General features: G+C 50.9%; 1 protein-coding gene across 1 annotated transcript in view; it reads right to left on the minus strand.

The window, feature by feature from the left end:
- Positions 1-1384: 1384 nt before the first annotated feature.
- Positions 1385-24437, minus strand: part of STRAP (serine/threonine kinase receptor associated protein) — a 65789-nt gene continuing 42736 nt past the window's right edge. Inside the window, exons 4-9 of the mRNA XM_088457289.1 lie at positions 10615-10687; positions 8727-8826; positions 6124-6261; positions 5900-6036; positions 4826-4975; positions 1385-1790 (exon numbers count right to left, since the gene is read on the minus strand). Of these exons, the coding sequence (XP_088313415.1) occupies positions 1729-1790; positions 4826-4975; positions 5900-6036; positions 6124-6261; positions 8727-8826; positions 10615-10687 (660 nt within the window). The 3' untranslated portion in view covers positions 1385-1728. The remainder of the gene's footprint in view (positions 1791-4825; positions 4976-5899; positions 6037-6123; positions 6262-8726; positions 8827-10614; positions 10688-24437) is intronic.

Genomic DNA, 24437 nt, shown 5'->3' on the forward strand with positions numbered 1-24437 from the left:
CAAATACGGGGAGGTGGCAGGTAACGTTCCTGACATTGAGCTCGGCAGCGCAAGGGATAACGCAACGCAGGGCTTGACAAATTTTTGTAAAATCTAGGAGCCATCTTAAAAGTTTAGGAGCCAGACAATCGTCCATTACCAAATTATATCAAAGCTTGTATAGACCACCACACATGCCCAAACCAGCCCCTGTAATAGTGCCCCCAGTAGTAGGCCCCCTGTAATAGTAAGCCCCCTGTAATAGTGCCCCCAGCAGTACGCCCCCTGTAATAGTGCCCCCAGCAGTACGCCCCCTGTAATAGTGCCCCCAGCAGTACGCCCCCTGTAATAGTGCCCCCCCTGTAATAGTGCCCCCAGCAGTACGCCCCCTGTAATAGTGCCTCCAATAGTAGTAAGCCCCCTGTAATAGTGCCCCCAGCAGTACGCCCCCTGTAATAGTGCCCCCAGCAGTACGCCCCCTGTAATAGTACCCCCAGCAGTACGCCCCCTGTAATAGTGCCCCCCCTGTAGTACGCCCCCTGTAATAGTGCCCCCCCTGTAGTACGCCCCCTGTAATAGTGCCCCCAATAGTAGTAAGCCCCCTGTAATAGTGCCCCCCCAGTAGTAAGCCCCCTGTAATAGTGCTCCCCCAGTAGTACGCCCCCTGTAATAGTGCCCCCAGCAGTACGCCCAATGTAATAGTGCCCCCAGTAGTACGCCTCCTGTAATAGTGCGCCCCCCTGTAGTATGCCCCCTGTAATAGTGCCCCCAATAGTAGTAAGCCCCCTGTAATAGTGCCCCCAGTAGTACGCCCCCTGTAATAGTGCCCCCAGTAGTACGCCTCCTGTAATAGTGCGCCCCCCTGTAGTATGCCCCCTGTAATAGTGCCCCCAATAGTAGTAAGCCCCCTGTAATAGTGCCCCCAGTAGTACGCCCCCTGTAATAGTGCCCCCAGTAGTACGCCTCCTGTAATAGTGCGCCCCCCTGTAGTATGCCCCCTGTAATAGTGCCCCCAATAGTAGTAAGCCCCCTGTAATAGTGCCCCCAGTAGTACGCCCCCTATAATATTGCCCGTGGGGAAGCCAGGCGCCCGCTGGTAAAATTTCAGCAGGCGCCCGGCACATGAAGTTTCCCTGCGGTGGGGGGGGGAAGGACCCTTGCAAAGCTTGGTCACCAGGACTAGAATCTTAGTCGCCATGGCCACCAGCATTTGTCCAGCCCTGACTTGATGATATGCTCCGTGATCGATATCATCAAGTGTGTATGAGCCGTAACTTCCAACAATATAGTGATATAACAGTTATTGCTAATTGATTAAACTACACAATAAATACGTATTTCACAACTCCTGGGTGACGTCGTTTATATGGCGAGCGCTCGCTTTCCCTTCAGACATGAGCAGACCATCTTTGTAGAGTTTATTCATAGAACTGAAATACATTCCGCAATGTGGAGAAGCCGGTTATAATGTAACAAAGTGGTCAGGCTGGGGAGTAATAAATGCAACTAATACCGAAATATATATATACATACTCCCCCATAAAAGAATAAGGACATTTTTTCCATCTCCGACAGTTAAACACATCACTGGAACCACCCTTGTGTCCCTTCACAACAAGAGCTGCCAGGTCGCCTCCGATCCGCTCCATCCCAGACGCTGCGCTGGTTGCTGTAGGTCGCACTCCGGGAAGACATTTGCTGAGTCTCAATGTCTGCGCGTTTCATGACATCAGTTGAAGATCGCACTATTCAGGCCTTAGTCTCAGAAGTCACGCTGTAGATGGCATCGGAATTTTCAGAGATAAGCTCTTCTGCCAAAACAAATACACATACTATAACATGGTGATATGGGAAGTGCTGCTTTACATTCACGTGGTCCCCCCGGCTATAATGCCCATGTCCATACCTGGTGCAGGCCACACGGGATCACTGCAGCCCCATACCTGGTGCAGGCCACACGGGATCACTGCAGCCCCATACCTGGTGCAGGCCACACGGGATCACTGCAGCCCCATACCTGGTGCAGGCCACACGGGATCACTGCAGCCCCATACCTGGTGCAGGCCACACGGGATCACTGCAGCCCCATACCTGGTGCAGGCCACACGGGATCACTGCAGCCCCATACCTGGTGCAGGCCACACGGGATCACTGCAGCCCCATACCTGGTGCAGGCCACACGGGATCACTGCAGCCCCATACCTGGTGCAGGCCACACGGGATCACTGCAGCCCCATACCTGGTGCAGGCCACACGGGATCACTGCAGCCCCATACCTGGTGCAGGCCACACGGGATCACTGCAGCCCCATACCTGGTGCAGGCCACACGGGATCACTGCAGCCCCATACCTGGTGCAGGCCACACGGGATCACTGCAGCCCCATACCTGGTGCAGTCACACGGGATCACTGCAGCCCCATACCTGGTGCAGTCACACGGGATCACTGCAGCCCCATACCTGGTGCAGTCACACGGGATCACTGCAGCCCCATACCTGGTGCAGTCACACGGGATCACTGCAGCCCCATACCTGGTGCAGTCACACAGGATCACTGCAGCCCCATACCTGGTGCAGTCACACGGGATCACTGCAGCCCCATACCTGGTGCAGTCACACGGGATCACTGCAGTCTCATCTCACATACACAGATCACTTAGCCCACATGCGCCTTTCCCCAATGGTGCCAGCTACACCCATTCCCATGTAGGCAGAGGCGTTTAGTTGCTCATGCACTAAGCTATGAAGGATGTAAAGACTGTTAGTAACTGATTACTGTGGAAACCATAATAAGTAATTACCATGTGCCCCCATCACACGCACATCTTGGATCAGGGTAAATGAATGAAGTGATTACCATGTGCCCCCATCACACGCAGATCTTGGATCAGGGTAAATGAATGAAGTGATTACCATGTGCCTCCATCACACGCACATCTTGGATCAGGGTAAATGAATGAAGTGATTACCATGTGCCTCCATCACACGCACATCTTGGATCAGGGTAAATGAATGAAGTGATTACCATGTGCCTCCATCACACGCACATCTTGGATCAGGGTAAATGAATGAAGTGATTACCATGTGCCTCCATCACACGCACATCTTGGATCAGGGTAAATGAATGAAGTGATTACCATGTGCCCCCATCACACGCACATCTTGGATCAGGGTAAATGAATGAAGTGATTATTATGTGCCCCCATCACACGCACATCTTGGATCAGGGTAAATGAATGAAGTGATTACCATGTGCCCCCATCACACGCACATCTTGGATCAGGGTAAATGAATGAAGTGATTACCATGTGCCCCCATCACACGTACATCTTGGATCAGGGTAAATGAATGAAGTGATTACCATGTACGCACATCTTGGATCAGGGTAAATGAATGAAGTGATTACCATGTGCCCCCATCACACGCACATCTTGGATCAGGGTAAATGAATGAAGTGATTACCATGTGCCCCCATCACACGCACATCTTGGATCAGGGTAAATGAATGAAGTGATTACCATGTGCCTCCATCACACGCACATCTTGGATCAGGGTAAATGAATGAAGTGATTATCATGTGCCCCAATCACACGCACATCTTGGATCAGGGTAAATGAATGAAGTGATTACCATGTGCCCCCATCACACGCACATCTTGGATCAGGGTAAATGAATGAAGTGATTACCATGTGCCCCCATCACACGCACATCTTGGATCAGGGTAAATGAATGAAGTGATTACCATGTGCCCCCATCACACGCACATCTTGGATCAGGGTAAATGAATGAAGTGATTACCATGTGCCCCCATCACACGCACATCTTGGATCAGGGTAAATGAATGAAGTGATTACCATGTGCCCCCATCACACGCACATCTTGGATCAGGGTAAATGAATGAAGTGATTACCATGTGCCTCCATCACACGCACATCTTGGATCAGGGTAAATGAATGAAGTGATTATCATGTGCCCCAATCACACGCACATCTTGGATCAGGGTAAATGAATGAAGTGATTACCATGTGCCCCCATCACACGCACATCTTGGATCAGGGTAAATGAATGAAGTGATTACCATGTGCCCCCATCACACGCACATCTTGGATCAGGGTAAATGAATGAAGTGATTACCATGTGCCCCCATCACACGCACATCTTGGATCACGGTAAATGAATGAAGTGATTACCATGTGCCTCCATCACACGCACATCTTGGATCACGGTAAATGAATGAAGTGATTACCATGTGCCTCCATCACACGCACATCTTGGATCAGGGTAAATGAATGAAGTGATTATCATGTGCCCCAATCACACGCACATCTTGGATCAGGGTAAATGAATGAAGTGATTACCATGTACGCACATCTTGGATCAGGGTAAATGAATGAAGTGATTACCATGTGCCCCATCACACACACATCTTGGATCAGGGTAAATGAATGAAGTGATTACCATGTACGCACATCTTGGATCAGGGTAAATGAATGAAGTGATTACCATGTGCCCCCATCACACGCACATCTTGGATCAGGGTAAATGAATTAAGTGATTAGCATGTGCCCCCATCACACGCACATCTTGGATCAGGGTAAATGAATTAAGTGATTAGCATTAGGGTTAAGCGCAGTATTTTTTGCTGGAATGCAGATAGAATTAGGCAGAGATGAGAATTGGACAGAAAAGGACATATTACGCCCCCCAGATATATCTAATAGAGTGCAGTAAAGATACAGGGTGGTATCTGTCTAATGGAAACGTGCGCAGTGCTCCCATACCCCCCATGCAGTAAATATCCGGCGTTATCCTCTATCACAGTATTACAGAATATGGAAGAACGTTACCTGGCAGGACGCACTTCCACAGGCCGTACGTCTTCCCCACCGCTGTCTGCCACAGTCTTAAGGTGCCGTCTTCCGAGCCACTGGCATAAAGTTCCCCATCAGGACTGAAGCGCACACAGTGTACCGGCCCAAAGTGCCCTTTGTAGGATTCTAGCAGATGAAACGTTATTGCAGACTATGGGCCGTATTCAATTAGCGACGAAAACGCAATTGGAGAAAAAAAAAAAACTGGAGAAAAGTTTTCTCCATCCCAAATCAGGCGTCAAAAAATGCAAAATCCCTATTTTTGGGTAAAAATGTGGGGATTTCTTACAGAACACTTGGGACAGCCCCCCTAATGATAATTTGGTGCAAAACGACAGCTGAAATTTCGGAATTTTTTTTTTTCCATGAAAAATGCGTTTACCATATTGGGTCTGGTATTTCGGAGTGCCATAAGGATGCGTGAAGTGTTCTAAACATCGCATGTGGCTGGTGCAGGCGGTTTTTTAGCAATTATAAAAATTTGCCTGCGCCAGCCACGCGCGATGTTTAAAACAATTGGCGCATCCTTATAGCCCTCTGAAATACCAGCTCCAATACGGTAAACGCATTTTTCGTGGAAAAAAAAATTTTGAACAAAATTTCAGCGGTCGTTTTTCAACAAATTGCGCAACTTACGCTTTATTTTTCCGCTAAAGTATCATTAGGGGGGCTGTCCTAAGTGTTCTGTAAGAAATCCCCACATTTTTACCCAAAAATAGGGATTTTGGCAATTTTTTCGCCTGCCCTAGGGTGGGGAAAAGTTTTCTTGAGTTTTAGGCGAAAACCGTATGTTTTTCGGCGTCGTTGGTGAAATCGGCCGCAAAGTTGACTGTTCTCGGCCACGATATCGGCCAATCGGACAACCGATTTCGCCAACGATGGCGAAAACTGCCGATTTTGCGTCTAATTGAATACCCCCTTATGTCAGTAACTGAGTAACAGTACTCAAATTGGTATTAATAAATAAAAAGAAAAGTTTTAAGTGGGGAACAGTCATGTGCTTTTCCCAATGACAACCCTGGAAGTAAGAGGTCAGCTGTGAGGACTCACCCAGTTCTTCCCCAGTGGTGTAATCGTATTTATACAGCTTGAAGTCATCCCCTCCAGCCACGATACATTCCTTCTCCGGATGGAGCGACGCAGAGTTAATGGGGGCCGGAGCCTCGAAAGATTTGATCAGATCAAGACTGAAAAGAAACATTTATCACTCAGCATTTCTGTCCATGACAGAGAGAAGAATAGCGCAAATACTCAGGGACTGGGGCTGTATGTACCTGGCGGTGTCATAGAGGGCGATCGTCCTCCCATAGGTGATCAGCAGAGTCTCCCCGTCTGGAATATACTCCATGCTGCTAACCGATAGGCTGAAGGTCAAGGACTTCACCTCCGTCATGCTGGCTCTGTCCCACAGCCTGGAGACACAGAGGAATCAGTAATAATGTTCTGTGCTCCCCATAGCTACAAATAGCTGAGCCCCATAACAAATCACTGCAACAGCTACCCTTCCAAGTACTACAGCATGCCTACTACTCATTACCTGGTGCCACACAATACTACAGCGTGCCGAGTACTCATTACCTGGTGCCACACAATACAGCAGGGTGCCTAGTACTCATTACCTGGTGCCACACAATACTACAGCGTGCCTAGTACTCATTACCTGGTGCCACATAACACTGCAGGATGCCCACTACTCATTACCTGGTGCCACACAACACTGCAGGGTGCCCAGTACTCATTACCTGGTGCCACACAATACTACAGGGTGCCCATTACTCATTACCTGGTGCCACACAATACTACAGGGTGCCCACTACTCATTACCGGGTGCCACACAATACTACAGCGTGCCGAGTACTCATTACCTGGTGCCACACAATACTGCAGGGTGCCTAGTACTCATTACCTGGTGCCACACAATACTGCAGGGTGCCTAGTACTCATTACCTGGTGCCACACAATACTACAGGGTGCCGAGTACTCATTACCTGGTGCCACACAATACTGCAGGGTGCCGAGTACTCATTACCTGGTGCCACACAATACTGCAGGGTGCCTACTACTCATTACCTGGTGCCACACAATACTACAGCGTGCCGAGTACTCATTACCTGGTGCCACACAATACAGCAGGGTGCCTAGTACTCATTACCTGGTGCCACACAATACTACAGCGTGCCTAGTACTCATTACCTGGTGCCACATAACACTGCAGGATGCCCACTACTCATTACCTGGTGCCACACAACACTGCAGGGTGCCCAGTACTCATTACCTGGTGCCACACAATACTACAGGGTGCCCATTACTCATTACCTGGTGCCACACAATACTACAGGGTGCCCACTACTCATTACCGGGTGCCACACAATACTACAGCGTGCCGAGTACTCATTACCTGGTGCCACACAATACTGCAGGGTGCCTAGTACTCATTACCTGGTGCCACACAATACTGCAGGGTGCCTAGTACTCATTACCTGGTGCCACACAATACTACAGGGTGCCGAGTACTCATTACCTGGTGCCACACAATACTGCAGGGTGCCTAGTACTCATTACCTGGTGCCACACAATACTACAGGGTGCCCATTACTCATTACCTGGTGCCACACAATACTACAGGGTGCCTACTACTCATTACCTGGTGCCACACAATACCACAGGGCGCCCATTACTCATTACCTAGTGCCGCACAATACTGCAGGGTGCCCACTACCCGTTACCTGGTGCCCCACAATACTGCAGGGTGCCCACTACTTGTTACCTGGTGCCACACCATACAGCTGCCTGTCTACAACTCGTCCTTGTGGCACACTACTACAGCCTTCCTGGTAATCATTACCTGGTGCCACACAATACTGCAGGGTGCCTAGTAGTCATTACTCAGCTGTATCATACTGCTGCCTGCCTAGTAGTCATTACTCAGAGCTGCATCATACCGCTGCCTGCCTAGTAGTCATTACTCAGAGCTGCATCATACTGCTGCCTGCCTAGTAGTCATTACTCAGAGCTGCATCATACCGCTGCCTGCCTAGTAGTCATTACTCAGAGCTGCATCATACCGCTGCCTGCCTAGTAGTCATTACTCAGAGCTGCATCATACCGCTGCCTGCCTAGTAGTCATTACTCAGAGCTGCATCATACCGCTGCCTGCCTAGTAGTCATTACTCAGAGCTGCATCATACTGCTGCCTACCTAGTAGTCATTACTCAGAGCTGCATCATACCGCTGCCTGCCTAGTAGTCATTACTCAGAGCTGCATCATACTGCTGCCTGCCTAGTAGTCATTACTCAGAGCTGCATCATACCGCTGCCTGCCTAGTAGTCATTACTCAGAGCTGCATCATACTGCTGCCTGCCTAGTAGTCATTACTCAGAGCTGCATCATACTGCTGCCTCTGCCTAGTAGTCATTACTCAGAGCTGCATCATACTGCTGCCTGCCTAGTAGTCATTACTCAGAGCTGCATCATACTGCTGCCTGCCTAGTAGTCATTACTCAGAGCTGCATCATACTGCTGCCTGCCTAGTAGTCATTACTCAGAGCTGCATCATACTGCTGCCTGCCTAGTAGTCATTACTCAGAGCTGCATCATACTGCTGCCTGCCTAGTAGTCATTACTCAGAGCTGCATCATACTGCTGCCTGCCTAGTAGTCATTACTCAGAGCTGCATCATACTGCTGCCTGCCTAGTAGTCATTACTCAGAGCTGCATCATACCGCTGCCTGCCTAGTAGTCATTACTCAGAGCTGCATCATACTGCTGCCTGCCTAGTAGTCATTACTCAGAGCTGCATCATACTGCTGCCTGCCTAGTAATCACGCCATTAGTAAGTCTGTGTTCTCCTAGTACTGCATATGTACCATTTCTTACCGGACTGTTTTGTCATCAGCTGCAGAAATTATTTGCCGGTCATCGTTGTACCACAAAGCCTTCTTAATGGCAGATGTGTGACCGCCAATCTGTTCCGGATCTAGGAAGATGAATAATGGACACATTTATTATTATATTCACTTACTCCTGAGCCAGCAAATCTAGAAGGGGTGAGGAGGGACACCTACATTCACTACGCCTCCCACCACACTACATACTGATTATAGCAGGCACAATGGTTCAGACCCAGATAGATGACAGATCACATATATATATATATATATATATATATATATATATATTATATATATATATATTTTTTTTTTTTTTTATTTGTGTGTGTGTGTCTTCCTTCCACTCATCTTAGTAGGACTGAAGGTTTTGAATTTAAATAAACGCGAAGGAGATTAAACCGTGTAGTGCCTCTCTGTGTAGTGCCTCTCTGATGTGTTGGGAGTTGTTTACCCTTAAAAACTTAGAATGTTAGTTGGGGTTTTCTCCTGTCCTATAGGATTGTTAGGGGAGGATTATGTGGAGTATTAACTGATACTAGGCAGATTTACTACCTCTGATCTGCTTTACCCTGCTTATTTCTCAGTTGTGTGTAAATTTAATGTATTGGTTCAGCTCACTCAAATAAAGACCACAAGCAACAAGAATGTGGACTATCAGGGGGATTGCCTAAGAAGTCACAGCTTGGCTTGAACCAGTCAACTCTGATAGATACTCATGCAGGATGATTCTGCTATGCATTGCGCTATACACACAATTGCACCCCACCACCAAGCATACATGAGACACCAGACATAAGGGTTGCACCCTTCACCCATCTATCCCCGGATGCCGCTATGTGAAGCGGCACCAAATGGTCTGTACAGCAGAGGAAGGATAAACTCTGCCAAATACTCCCATTGTGAGAAGAACCTTCATCACACAGGTGCATGCTTTATAGTAAACACAATGACTAATGAATATATCGCCATCACTTGATCAATGGAGCCAGACAGATGGTGTGGTTGTAAAAAACCATCATGTTTTTGGGGATCTTTTCTGACCATTGTTAATCCTCAAATTGCGTGGCCTGTGGCTATTCACAGGAGTAGGAAACCACAAATTAATGGACAGGGACAACAGAGTATATCTAGGACAGCTGCGTTGCTAGTCTATGGTTTGGTAAAATTTGCCCTAGGTGTTGCTGTGGATCACAACGGTTTGCTTTGTGTCGTGTTGGGATAGATGAGGATTAGAATGTTCTGCCCTGGGTGTAGTGGTTGCTGTAGAATAGAATGTTCTGCCCTGGGTGTAGTGGTTGCTGTAGAATAGAATGTTCTGCCCTGGGTGTAGTGGTTGCTGTAGAATAGAATGTTCTGCCCTGGGTGTAGTGGTTGCTGTAGAATAGAATGTTCTGCCCTGGGTGTAGTGGTTGCTGTAGAATAGAATGTTCTGCCCTGGGTGTAGTGGTTGCTGTAGATGTTCTGCCCTGGGTGTAGTGGTTGCTGTAGAATAGAATGTTCTGCCCTGGGTGTAGTGGTTGCTGTAGAATAGAATGTTCTGCCCTGGGTGTAGGGAATATTAGCTTGCTCTGTCATGGGTTGTCGGTCTCTGCACTGAATTATGCTGGGGAGGGAATGTGCCATGTGTAACTGCTGGGCACCACAAAGTGTTAGGTTTGGTTGCAGAATCCATAATCATCTGTTTGTAGTTTCCCACCAATAATGGGCCTACTGGTGCCATTCCTCACTGTTAGCTGCAAATCAGGCAATTACTGTGTGGACATTGCTTCACTTACTAGTGTCTGCTGTTACCATTGGTTGGATGACCATGTGCTGCATGGGTCAGTAAGTATAAAACAGAAGCCACATATACCTCGGGGGAACGGGCAACCTACCGGCTTCCGGTTTGCTGAGGTCATAAATGCGCAGCAGCTTATCCTGCCCTCCGGTCAGCAGATTGTTACTGTCCTGTAACATGGAGATAAGGAACGTATCACCTTTTATACTCAGTTACTGGTTACAGCATTTCTTAGTATGTAACAGTGCATGCAGGTTATAACAAGCTTGTGCGTCATGGAGGCCAGGACACCTCAGCGGACCAGACCTATTAGTCTCAGCGTTAGGTGACCCATCATTGATAAATGGACCCAGTTTAGATGTTACTGGTTCACGATCAGAATACTGAACAATTAGGAATTTCATAGAGCCTGAAAGACAATAGGACTCGAGCCGTGGAACCGAACCAGGCAGCTAACATGGCTCCAACTACTCACACGTTCCAGGCTGCGGTGCCATAGAGAACATATTGGCACAATGCGCCTGTCCTGGACTGAGGACGGAATGATGTATGCACAGGTGTTTGCAGCACCAAAGGCGTAAATCCCAGTACTGAGTGTAAACCAGTAGTTACCATCGCGGCACCCTGGAGAAGCAGCACCCCCTAAGGACAAATGGTTTTTATTGGTCAAATTCTTAAAAACTATAAAAATTAAGTAAATTGCTCACCTGGCATTCAGGTATGTGGTGGTGACCGGTTTGTGCGTCTGTCATGGTTGGCAGCCACCAGTGCCGGTTTTGCCTATCACATGGACCATAAATAATTTAATTTGGTCCTGGTCCATCAACCAGTGGCATCCCTGCAAGTGCCCTGCAGCACCCCAGGGTGCCATGACACCCAGATTTGGAACTACTGGTGTAGACAACGTGCAATATACAAGTAGGTGAGCATGTATTAGAATTCATACGTAGTGTAAAATATGTACAGAGAATATACAAATGTGTTCACTGCGCACTTTATCGTTAAAGGACGTCATACGGTAATGATCCGGCCTTAGCAGAAGGCTCCAAACACCTCCATTCCCTTTAATGCACTCCAGGGGTACTCCCATATTTTGGAGTATTCTAGGATGACAATGGGTTGAACTCCAAATTGGGAATATTTCACTTCCCGATCATAAAAGTGACTATTTGTAAAAACATCCAGATTTGTTAATATTATTGGTTACAGGGACAGAAGGATGGACTCTAGCCCTGCTTTATGGTGTGCTGAAGCTGAATATTGTGTATATGCCGGCACTGGCCATCAGGGAGGAGCAGCATCTGTACGCTGTGTGCATTATTCATACCTAGGACTAATACTCTACTTTTTCAAGACATTTGGAGCTAAAACAAGTATAATTTTGCTTTAAGACCACATCTGCCCTGAGACTGAGCCCAGTGTTTCCAAGCTCAGGCCCTCTGCCTGCTACCAAGTACAGTACTGGCCTACAGTAAGAGGCCAGCGGGGAATTAACCGATACCAACCAGGTGGTGCTGCTGCACGGTGACCACAGTAACCAGTACAGGGAGTAGCGGTACCAGGAGGTGGTGATGGGGGGACTGGGAGTAGCGGTACCAGGAGGTGGTGATGGGGGGACAGGGAGTAGCGGTACCAGGAGGTGGTGATGGGGGGACAGGGAGTAGCGGTACCAGGAGGTGGTGATGGGGGGACAGGGAGTAGCGGTACCAGGAGGTGGTGATGGGGGGACTGGGAGTAGCGGTACCAGGAGGTGGTGATGGGGGAGTGGGTGTAGCGGCACCTAGTGGTGGTGATGTTGGGGACTGGGAGTAGCAGTACCTAGTGGTGGTGATGATGGGGGACTGGGAGTAGCAGTACCTAGTGGTGGTGATGATGGGGGACTGGGAGTAGCAGTACCTAGTGGTGGTGATGATGGGGGACTTGGAGTAGCGGTACCTAGTGGTGGTGAGTGGGGACTGGGAGTAGCAATACCAGATGGCGATGTGGGACTGGGAGTAGCGGTACCAGGTGGTGATGGGAGGACTGGGTGTAGTGGTACAAAGAGGTGGTGATGGGGGACTGGGAGTAGCGGTACGTAGTGGCGGTGATGGGGGACTGGGAGCAGCTGCTCCTGGTGGTGGTGATAGGGCACTGGGAGAAGCAGATGCCGACCAGCAATGGACGATGGCGGGGGGGAGGGAGCGGGACCATGCTGCATTCAGTAGCATGGTATCGCTCACGATATCCCCAGATTGGGCTTGGGCATGGACAGCCAACTGGTGATATCGCAAACGACCAGCGGGAGCGCTCATTGCTGGTCGTTTTTCACATACACACTGGCCGATATTGTGAACGATTTCGTTATCGTTCAAAATATCGTCAAGGGTGTACGCGGCATTAGATGTAAGTGTAGGCAGGAGGCTGCTCGCCTCTAGATCTTCTATATCCTCCCGGTTGCCATGGAGGATGTATAGTACAGGAAAGTGTACATATAAATCGGCAGCAGGTGTCGGGGAAGGAGGAGTGTGCAGGAAAACGAGATATGCTAAGAACTTACCTTTGTTATCTCTGTTTCTACGAAGTCCATAGGGTCCACAGGGTTGACCTTGGGGGTATAGCTGGATCTCGATCCACGGGCACCACGCAGTTAAAGCTTTGCTGCTCCCAGGATGCACTTGGGTCCGTCCTCCTCTATACCCCACCCCCGGCCACAGCACCTCAGTTGGTAAGCAGCCATGGCCGGAGGAGGAGACTAAACAGAGAGAAGGAAGACTGGAACACACAAGAAACCATACTCACAGAAATGGGAGACGGAAAACCGGTGACCAGCCACACAGACCATATGAAGCCAGGTGCGTCAGGGCGGGCGCCCTGTGGACCCTATGGACTTCGTAGAAACAGAGATAACAAAGGTAAGTTCTTACCATAGCTCTTGTTTTCTACTTCAGGGTCCATAGGGGGTCCACAGGGTTGACCTTGGGGATGTCCCAAAGCAGTTCAACTAAGGGCGGGGACGCTCCTGTGCTGAAAAGAGTACCCGGCGCCTGAAGGATGCATCCTGAGAGGCGAAGGTGTCAAACGCATAGAACCTCAAAAACATTTGAATGGAAGACCAAGTGGCCGTCCTACACAGCTGAACAGCGGAGGCGCCACGTCTAGCAGCCCAAGAGGGACCCACAGAACGAGTGGAATGAGCCTTAACAGAGGCTGGCACAGGTAAACCCTCCTGTGCATAAGCCTCACAAATAACTGAACGAAGCCAACGGGCTAACGTCTGCTTGTTTGCAGGCCAACCCCTCTTGTGAAAACCGAAGAGGACAAACAAAGAATCCGACTTCCTAACCGAAGCAGTCCGGTCCACGTAGATTCTAAGTGCCCGGACTACATCTAAGGAAGCCTCACCAGCGGAAAGATCAGGTGACTGAAAAGCTGGCACAACAAGCTCCTGATTAATGTGGAACTTGGAAACCACTTTGGGCAAAAACTCAGGACGAGTGCGGAGCACCACTCTATCCTGGTGAAAAATCAGAAAAGGGGGGCGACAGGAAAGTGCCCCCAACTCTGACACCCTCCTGGCAGAAGCAATTGCCAGGAGAAAAACGGTCTTGAACGTCGGCCACTTGAGCTCCACCGACTCAAGAGGCTCAAACGGAGGACCCTGCAGGACCCGCAGAACCACTGCCAAGTCCCAAGGAGCCACAGGAGGCACAAAGGGAGGCTGGATCCTGAGAACACCTTGGAAAAAGGTGTGAACATCTGGCAGTATTGCAATCCGCCGTTGAAACCACACGGACAAAGCTGACACTTGAACCTTCAGAGATGCAAGGCGTAAGCAAAGTCCAATCCTGATTGAAGAAATTCCAAGATCCTAGAAACTCGGAACACCTGAGGATCATAATGTCTGGACTCACCACTGAAAGTAAGTGTGCCACACCCTGTGATAAATCCGTGCTGAAGCAGGCTTGCGTGCCCTGAGCATGGTACCAATAACCGAACTGGAGAAACCCCGAGACCTCAAGACGGCTGTCTCAAGAGCCACGCCGTCAAAGACAGCCGACCCAGATCCGGGTAAAGGCAGGTCCCGACGCTGAGGAAGAAGGTACGGAGCGTCAATGGAGAGACACCTCAGATCGGAGTACCAAGGACGTCTGAGCCACGCCGGAGCCACCAGCACGAGCGTGCCGCCGTCCTGCTTGAATTTCCGCAGAACCCGAGGAAGTAAGGATATCGGAGGAAACCGATACGCCAGGTGAAACGTCCATTTCACCGACAGCGCGTCTACCAGACTGGCGCCTGCGTCTCCCAATTGAGGACTCCGGGAATGAAGACTGCCGAGATCGCTGGAATGTGACACTCCGCCCAAGCAAGGAAGCGAGACACCTCCGACATCGCTGCCCGACTGCGAGTTCCTCCTTGGTGGTTGATATACGCCACCGTGGTGGCGTTGTCGGACTGCACCTGAACCGCCCTTCTGTGAAGAGCCGGACCGGATGACGGCAGGGCCCGGTATACTGCCCGCAGTTCCAGAATGTTGATGGGAAGAAGAGCTTCTTCCGCAGACCAACGACCCTGAAGTGACAACGAGCCGGTCACTGCCCCCCAACCACGAAGACTGGCATCCGTCCTGAGCTGGACAACACCAGCAACTGAGAGCGGATCCGGTGAGGTAACCCGTTCCATTCCGATAGAACCAGCCCCTGCAGGGGCCGGGAATGGAACTGGGCTAATTCCACCATGTCGAATGTCGACACCATGGAGCCCAGAACTCTCATAGCCGAATGGACCGACAGGCGGCAACTGCTCAGGCAACTGTGTATCCTCAGCTGCAGGGAGGAGACCTTCTCCGGGGTCAGGAAGATCCTTTGCTGACGAGAATCCAGCAGGGCTCCCAAATGAACCATCCGCTGAGATGGAATCAGGGGGGACTTTTTCCAATTTATCAGCCACCCGTGCGCTTGCAGGCAAGCGATCGTCAGGTGGAGATGTTGAAGCAGTACCTCCGGGGAGCTCGCCAGCAACAGGAGGTCGTCCAGATACGGCAGCAGCCGTACATTCTGGTTCCGAAGATGTGCGGCCATGACCGCCATAATCTTCGTGAACACCCTCGGTGCCGTGGAGAGACCAAAGGGTAGCGCCCGGAACTGATAATGGTGTTGAAGGATAGCGAACCTCAGATACCGCTGGTGCGAAGGTGCTATCGGAACATGGAGGTAGGCGTCCTGGATATCCAGGGACACCATGTAATCCCCCGGTTCCATCGCCAGAATGATGGAACGTAACGTTTCCATCCTGAACTTGGGAACTCTGAGGAATTTGTTCAGAGACTTCAAGTTGAGGATAGGGCGATGAGAACCATTGGGTTTCTGCACCAGAAACAGAGAAGAACAGTACCCCGTCCCTCGTTGTAATTGAGGAACGGGAACAATGACCCCTGCTGTCAGCAAGGACTCTATAGCTTCCTGAATCTGTAAGGACTTGGTCGTATCCTGAGAAAGACTCGTGCAGAAAAACTGGTGGGGCGGTCTGTGCCGAAAAGACAGGGCGTACCCCTGGGAGACCACTTCTCGAACCCAGGCATCCGTGGTGGTATTGCGCCAGCACTGGGCAAATAGAAGAAGTCGACCTCCCACTCTGGGGTCCCCACAGAGGGAGGCCCGTCCCATCAGGCAGAAGGTTTATCTTCCTGCTTGGAAGAAGGGCGCCTGGCACTCCAGGCCTGTTTCTTGGGCTTAGAAGCGGCCTTGGTTGTCGACTGCCTCGGGAAGGACTGACCTTTGGCCTTGCCCTGAACACGAAAGGACCGAAAAACAGAGCTCCGAACCTTGGTAGGTGCAGAAGCCGAAGGGAGGAAGGCTGATGTAGATTTAGCCAGAGTGTCCACAATTTTGTCCAAGTCTGGACCAAACAGCAACTCCCCATTAAAAGGTAAGGCCTCCAGCCCCTTTTTGGAGTCAGCGTCAACTCTCCAAGACCTCAGCCACAAGGACCGACTCACCGACACAGCTGCAGCCGACACCGGAGAGGTCAGCAGGCTTGCATCTAACGATGCTTCCCCAATGTAGGAAGCCGCATCCCTCATTTGACCTATCAACGCTCTCTGGATCTCCGGAGCATCTTCCGGAAAGATATCCTCCAAAGCATTGGCCCAGCTCTCGATGGCCTTAGTCACCCAAGAGATGGCCATGGACGGACGGGCCACCGCCCGCGAGAGAGAGTAGATAGACTTCAAACAAGTCTACACCTTCCTGTCCGTGGGATCTTTCAGGGAGGAGATTGACGGCAAAGGCAGCGTAGCGCTTTTAATTAAGCGAGTAACGTGGGAATCCACCGCGGGAGGAGTTTCCCACTTCCTGCAATGAGCCTCCGGAAACGGATAGATCGAAGCCAACCGCTTCTGCGGTTGGAACCTCTTGCTGGGCAACTGCCAGGCCCCTGCCATATGATCCGTCAACTGATCGGACAGGGGAAAAACAGTCGAAGATACTTATCCTTTTTAAAATTTGGGTACTTTGACCTGGGGGCCGGCACATCCTCCTCAATGTGAAGGATGGCCCGCACCGTCCTAACCAATGCCGGCACATTAATGGAAGACTTAGCCTCCACCTCCTGGGCCCCGGCATCCGAGTCAGAGTCTTCATGGATGTCCCCGTCATCCGAAGACACGTCCGTGTCCGTGAACTGAGCCGCCAGTGAAGCCGAAACGGAACGCTTGGACACCCGAGGGGGCAAATCACTGTGCAACATAGATTGAAAAGCCGATGACGAAGCCGCCAGGCTCTGAACAGAGCTGGAGAGGACGTCCACCCAAGGCGGGGGTACTGCCTGAGGATAGCCCTGAAAAGGTACCATCGACTGCTGTGGCACCGTGGGGGATTGCACGTATACCGGCAAACCCGCATAAGGACCCACAGTCTGAGACCCGGGAGGAGACTGTACCAGACGCGTCACACCCGGGGAAGGGGGGATTGTAGGCTGGGGCAACGCCCTAGAAGGGGCTGCAGTCGGGACCGCAAGTCGGTCCGCGATCAACGCCAGCACTTGCGTAAACATCGCCCACGGAGGATCCTGCGCCACCGGGGGTTTAGAAAGTCCAGGTACCAACTGGCACCGCCCACACAGACCGTCCTGAGACAAATCCGCCCCGTCAACTCCTGCCGAACAGCATCGGCAGGAAACAAACACAGGAGCCACGGAGTGCTCATTCTCCTCATCAGACATGAGAAACTTTTTTGCAATAAAAGTGTCTCACCGAAACGAGGTAAGGCGTATAACACCCACGCACTCCCAAGTATGCAACCCAAACAGCCCACAATATGGTACTGAGGAGCACACCGCAGTATGTGACGGACCTCACAAAAACGTAGATTTATATAAGTGAGGTTACACAGAAAGAACACCCCTCCCCCACGCACCTGCGGGCCGTAGGAGAAGGAAAGGGATAGGTATAAGCTGACAGTAAGTAGAAATAAGCACAGACAGGCAGCACTAGCAATAGTCACATACCATGCAGGAAGATATACTCACTGCACCTTCCGCTACAATCACCCTCCCAGATTCAGTGTCTGGGAGGGCTATAGCGCTGCGAACACTGTCCTGATCAGGGGAGAGGTACGCAGGGGGACTGGTCCACTGGGAGCTCTGCGATGCTGCCTGAAGATGGCCGCCGGAGAGCTCTGAGGAGGAGTGGCCAGGAGATAACAGCCCAGCGACGCCAGCACACATGAGAGAAGGCGCGCTGGGCTGAGGGGAGGAGCACTGAAGCAGGGAAGGCTGCCTCCCCTGCTAGTATAAAAACCCCCAGGGAAGCCGGTCCCCCGCCGGTCTTACACCCTGGAGGTCAGCAGACACGCGGGGTATGCCACATAGTGGGGGAGCCCGCCGCCGCTATTAGCGCCGCCGGTCTGTCCCCAGAGACCGGCGGCATGAAGACTGCTGCACGCGGCTTACCTGGCCCCTTGAGTCCGGCAGCAGTCGGTGGGAGCTCCCGAAGCCATGCTAGCACTGACTCCGGGGTCCCGCTGCAATCCCCGGATCAGTACCGGCGTCACAGCGCCAGCGGGGCTGTTGGAGAGGCAGCGTGGACGTCCAGATGGTCAGTCTGATGCTGCCGCTCTGAAGACAGTAAAAATAAAATAAAATCTTTTTTTTTTTTTTAAATAAAGCTTAGGGGCTGCTTATGCAGCCCCACTGCGCAGGGTGACCCGACTCCGGCCGGGCACCAACTAAAACTGAGGTGCTGTGGCTCGGGGGCGGGGCATAGAGGAGGATGGACCCAAGTGCATCCTGGGAGCAGCAAAGCTTTAACTGCGTGGTGCCCGTGGATCCAGACCCAGCTATACCCCCAAGGTCAACCCTGTGGACCCCCTATGGACCATGAAGTAGAAAGGGTACATGTAGATCGGCAGCAGATGTCGGGGGAAGGAGGGGAGTGCAGGAAAGTGTACACATAGATCGGCAGCAGATGTCGGGGAAGGAGGGGAGTACAGGAAAGTGTACATACAGATCGGCAGCAGATGTCGGGGAAGGAGGGTACAGGAAAGTGTACATATAGATCGGCAGCAGATGTCGGCGAACGAGGGGAGTGCAGGAAAGCATACATACAGATCGGCAGCAGATGTCGGCGAACGAGGGAAGTGCAGGAAAGCGTACATATAGATCGGCAGCAGATGTCGGGGGAAGGAGGGAGTGCAGGAAAGCGTACATATAGATCGGCAGCAGATGTCGGGGGAAGGAGGGGAGTGCAGGAAAGCGTACATATAGATCGGCAGCAGATGTCGGGGGAAGGAGGTGAGTGCAGGAAAGTGTACATATAGATCGGCACCAGATGTCGGGGAAGGAGGTGAGTGCAGGAAAGTGTACATACAGATCGGCAGCAGATGTCGGGGAAGGAGGTGAGTGCAGGAAAGTGTACATATAGATCGGCAGCAGATGTCGGGGGAAGGAGGTTGAGTGCAGGAAAGTGTACATACAGATCGGCAGCAGATGTCGGGGAACGAGGGGAGTGCAGGAAAGTGTACATATAGATTGGCAGCAGATGTCGGCGAACGAGGGGAGTGCAGGAAAGCGTACATACAGATCGGCAGCAGATGTCGGCGAACGAGGTGAGTGCAGGAAAGTGTACATATAGATCGGCAGCAGATGTCGGGGGAAGGAGGTGAGTGCAGGAAAGCGTACAGATAGATCGGCAGCAGATGTCGGGGAACGAGGGGAGTGCAGGAAAGTGTACATATAGATCGGCAGCAGATGTCGGGGAAGGAGGGGAGGGCAGGAAAGTGTATATACAGATCGGCAGCAGATGTCGGGGAAGGAGGTGAGTGCAGGAAAGTGTACATATAGACCAGCAGCAGATGTCGGGGAAGGAGGGGAGGGCAGGAAAGTGTATATACAGATCGGCAGCAGATGTCGGGGAAGGAGGTGAGTGCAGGAAAGTGTACATATAGACCAGCAGCAGATGTCGGGGAAGAAGAGGAGGGCAGACGTCTGAGTGATTATGCTTATTGCCATCCTGTGCTGTCTGGGTACTTTCCTGTTAGCACAGTATTTACAATGCCTGCAGTACCAGCCTCTCCCATGCACTGTATTATATCTGCAGTTCTTACAGTGAGCTGAGGTTTGTGTTCTTGAGGGAATGGGGATGACAGATCAGACAGGACTGGGTACTATCCTTCCTGGAACTTTTCTTTTAGACTGCAATTTAGATACAAGAATTTAACGCTTTCATGGAGCCGCGATGACAAATTGGTGTACTTTTGGGGGGGAAGGGGGTGGTTGTGGTTGTTGGGGAGAATCATGCTTTCAGTTTTAATACAATAGTGTGTTTTGTATACAAGTCACTGGCATTCTGAGCCTGCGAACCCGACTACCTCTCAGATGCCAATGGCGGCCTGCACCCAGAAGCCAATGGCGGCCTGCACCCAGAAGCCAATGGCGGCCTGCACCCAGAAGCCAATGGCGGCCTGCACCCAGAAGCCAATGGCGGCCTGCACCCAGATGCCAATGGCGGCCTGCACCCAGATGCCAATGGCGGCCTGCACCCAGATGCCAATGGCGGCCTGCACCCAGATGCCAATGGCGGCCTGCACCCAGATGCCAATGGCGGCCTGCACCCAGATGCCAATGGCGGCCTGCACCCAGATGCCAATGGCGGCCTGCACCCAGATGCCAATGGCGGCCTGCACCCAGATGCCAATGGCGGCCTGCACCCAGATGCCAATGGCGGCCTGCACCCAGATGCCAATGGCGGCCTGCACCCAGATGCCAATGGCGGCCTGCACCCAGATGCCAATGGCGGCCTGCACCCAGATACCAATGGCGGCCTGCACCCAGATACCAATGGCGGCCTGCACCCAGATACCAATGGCGGCCTGCACCCAGATACCAATGGCGGCCTGCACCCAGATACCTCCTGCCTGGTCACTTTCATTGTGTTATAGAAAGACATGTATAGAGAACATTAATGCGCTGCTTCAAAATGATCAGCCTAAGGTCAAAAATAAGGCACACCCACACCTGTATGTATAACCAATCAAATATGTAGTTCCAACCTCAGGTGCTGCCCACAGGGGGTAAAGTATCAAACTTCAGGCAACAGAATATGAAAAAAGGATTATCAAATGCCTATAGTCTATTTAAAAGTTTATGGCTGTATCTAACCACTTAAAAATTAAACTAGAATGGTCACAGTATAATATGCAATTTTAATATACAAAATAAAAGACAGGAAAGATCCATAACTTCAATAATAACGATGTCCGAAATTAAGGATAAAAATAACAAGAGATATGGTAAGAACTTACCTTTGTTATCTCTGTTTCTACGAAGTCCATAGGGTCCACAGGGTTGACCTTGGGGTATAGGTTGGGAACCAAATCCGGGCACCACGCAGTTAAAGCTTTTAGCTCTCAGGATGCACTTGGGTCCACTCTCCCTATAACCCCACCCCCCAGCCAGAGGCACCTCAGTTTGTAAGTAGCCAAAGGCCGGAGGAGGAGAGAAAAAGAGAGAAAACTGGAACACTCGATAACCATACTCACAGAAATGGGAGACAGAAAACCGGTGACCAGCCACACAGCCCATTTGAAGCCAGGTGCGTCAGGGCGGGCGCCCTGTGGACCCTATGGACTTCGTAGAAACAGAGATAACAAAGGTAAGTTCTTACCATATCTCTTGTTTTCTACTTCAGGGTCCATAGGGGATCCACAGGGTTGACCTTGGGGATGTCCCAAAGCAGTTCAACCAAGGGAGGGGACGCTCCTGTGCTGAGAGGAGAATCCGCCGCCAAAAAGGAAGCATCCTGAGAGGCAAAGGAAACCAATGCCCAGAACCTTAAAAAGGTGTGGACAGAAGACCACGTGGCCACCTAGCAAGGCAAAACAGCCAATGCGCCACCGCGAGCCACCCACGAGGGTTACATGGCCCGAGGAAAAACAAGCAACAGAAAGGCCTACCCATGTGTAGGCCCCTGAAGACGACATACAAGGCCGTCCAGCCAACATTTGGCCACAGGCCGGCCATCCTTTCCTGTTAAAACCAGAAATCTCAGACCACCAACAAGGAGTCCGATTTCCGTCAGGAACTTGAACGGATCACATAAATCCACAGAGGCCGGACCACAGTGAATGAGGCCACACCAGCCTAGAGGACTGGGGACTGAATGGCCGCACCATAAGTTCCAGAATAATATGGAACCTAAAAATCACTAAGAAGAAACACAGGGTGAGAGCAACTCACACCCTGACAAGATGCCCTCCAGAAGAGGGAGCCACATGAGAACACTCCCAATCCCGACACTCACCTGGTTGATATAAACTCCCTGAGAGAAAGAGAGAAAGCCAAAGCAATAGACCATGTAATGGCTATCACAACCCGCGGTTCCATTAACTTTCCCCGGAGTTAACTAAGAACCACTACTAACTCCCAAGGAGTCCCTAGGGAGGACAAATGGAGGCATAATCCAGAAAACACGCCAAAGGATGAACTGGATACCAGAGCGGAGCAATTCCATATCTTAATCATACTGACAGTGTAGAGATCCGCACTGTCAGGAAGGCCAGGCCGAGGGTGAAACCCAAGCCAGCCGGAAGGAATGCCAGAATATCTGGAAATCCTGGACACCAGAGGATCGTATCGACAGGTATACCATAAGAATTATGGCTGCCACAGTTTGTGGTAGGTCCCAGCAAAAGCTGATCCATGTGCTCTAATCATTCCAACAATGACAAAGCCAGGGAAGCCGTAAGACCACTGTAGGGACGCAGTCAAAGACAAACGACCCAGGTCCAAGGCAAACCCCAGGAACCTGAGACAACAGGTCTGGGCAGTGTAGCATCAGGAATGGAGTATCGATGGAGAGACTCCGAAAAACCAAGTACCCCTGACATCTGGGGCAATCAGGAGCCACCAGCAGGAAAGCATCTCCGTCTCGATTGAAACACTTCCCTCGAGGAAGAATGGAGACCGGAGAAGACAGGTACACAAATTGGAAGAACCACTTCACCGACAAAGAGTCACTGAAGGTTGCTTCAGAATCCCCAGAGTTGGACTGTAACACTATAGTGTGATAGAATCAGAAGGCCATGAGGGTTACTTCAGGATGAAACCTCTCTTGGGGAAGAGACTAGTCCCCGGGATGCACGTCGTGACGGCTGAGGACTCCCGCTTCCCAATGGAGAGCACCTGAAATGAACACTGTCGAGATGGTCGGGAGGAGACCCTCATACAATGTCCGAATGTACGACATACCTGACATTGCCACCCAACGAACAGTATTGCTAAAAAGGAAGCCACTGTTCTGACCCTGTCAGACTGAACTTTTTCAGGTTCACCGGGAAACAAGGGCTATGCCAGAGTGAAGGCCCAAGACAGGCTAAAGTTCCAACAAGTTAATTGACAGGGTGGAATCGACAGACATCCAACTGCACTGAAATGGATGCGAACCAGACACTGTCCTTAGCAAAGAATACCCAGGACGAGATGGCCATAGTCACCCGAAAAGGGACCGTCTTGCCTCCGGGGAGAGCATCATCGTTTGAACAGTGAGCAGACAGAAAAAACTTGTTCCATCTGGAGATAAGCCAATTATGGAAAGGCCTGGAATGGAACTAAGCCCATTCCACCCTTCCAAAGGCAGACACTGAATAGTGGACCATGCATCCCAGAGTGTAAAGACATATGTCGACTGCGCAGACATCCATGTACTCCTAATGGAAGAGTGGAGATGCCGTCTTACGCCAGAAGAATTCTCAGATTCTGAGAATCCAGCAGGGCTCCTAGGTGAAGAATATCCAGAAAGGGATGCAGGGAGGACTTTTTCCCCATTGATTAAACGTCTGCACCCTGAAGAAGCCACAGTCAACCTGACCCGGCTGTAAAGTACCCCGGTGATCCTGCTAAGAGCAGGAGGCCATCCTGGTACAGGAGCATTGGGATATACTGAACAGAAGAACTGCCAGAAAATCCAAAACGCTGGTAAACCTCTGTGGGGCTGAGGACAGTCCCAACAGGCAGAGCCCGAAAAATCGTAAGTGCTGTGATACAGCAAACCTCAGTCCATGCTGAGGCAAGATCTCTATAAGTACCCGTAGGCACGCGTCCTGTATATCCAGTGTAACCATAAAGTCCCCAGGTTCCAAACATAGTATGATGGAGCATAGGGATTGCCTCCTGAGCCCAGGTAGCTTTAGGAACTGGTTCAGGGAATTGAGACAGAGAATAGGCCAAAGAGGACCACTCAGCCACCGCACCAGAAAGAAAGCAGAACAACCAGTCCCTCGCTGAGAAAGTGGGGATGGCCCAATTAGCTCCGCTTACCGCAACAACTGTATAGCTTTCTGGATTTGTAAGGCCCTGTTCGAGTCTGAATAAGGGCCTGCGTACCATCACATGGAAATAGGCCGCCTGAGCAAAGAGAGGGCGTACCCTCCTACCCACATAGCCGCGGCA

This window comes from Taudactylus pleione, unplaced genomic scaffold (assembly GCF_031769625.1).
Source record: "Taudactylus pleione unplaced genomic scaffold, aTauple2 ptg000754l, whole genome shotgun sequence".
NCBI lineage: Eukaryota > Metazoa > Chordata > Amphibia > Anura > Myobatrachidae > Taudactylus > Taudactylus pleione.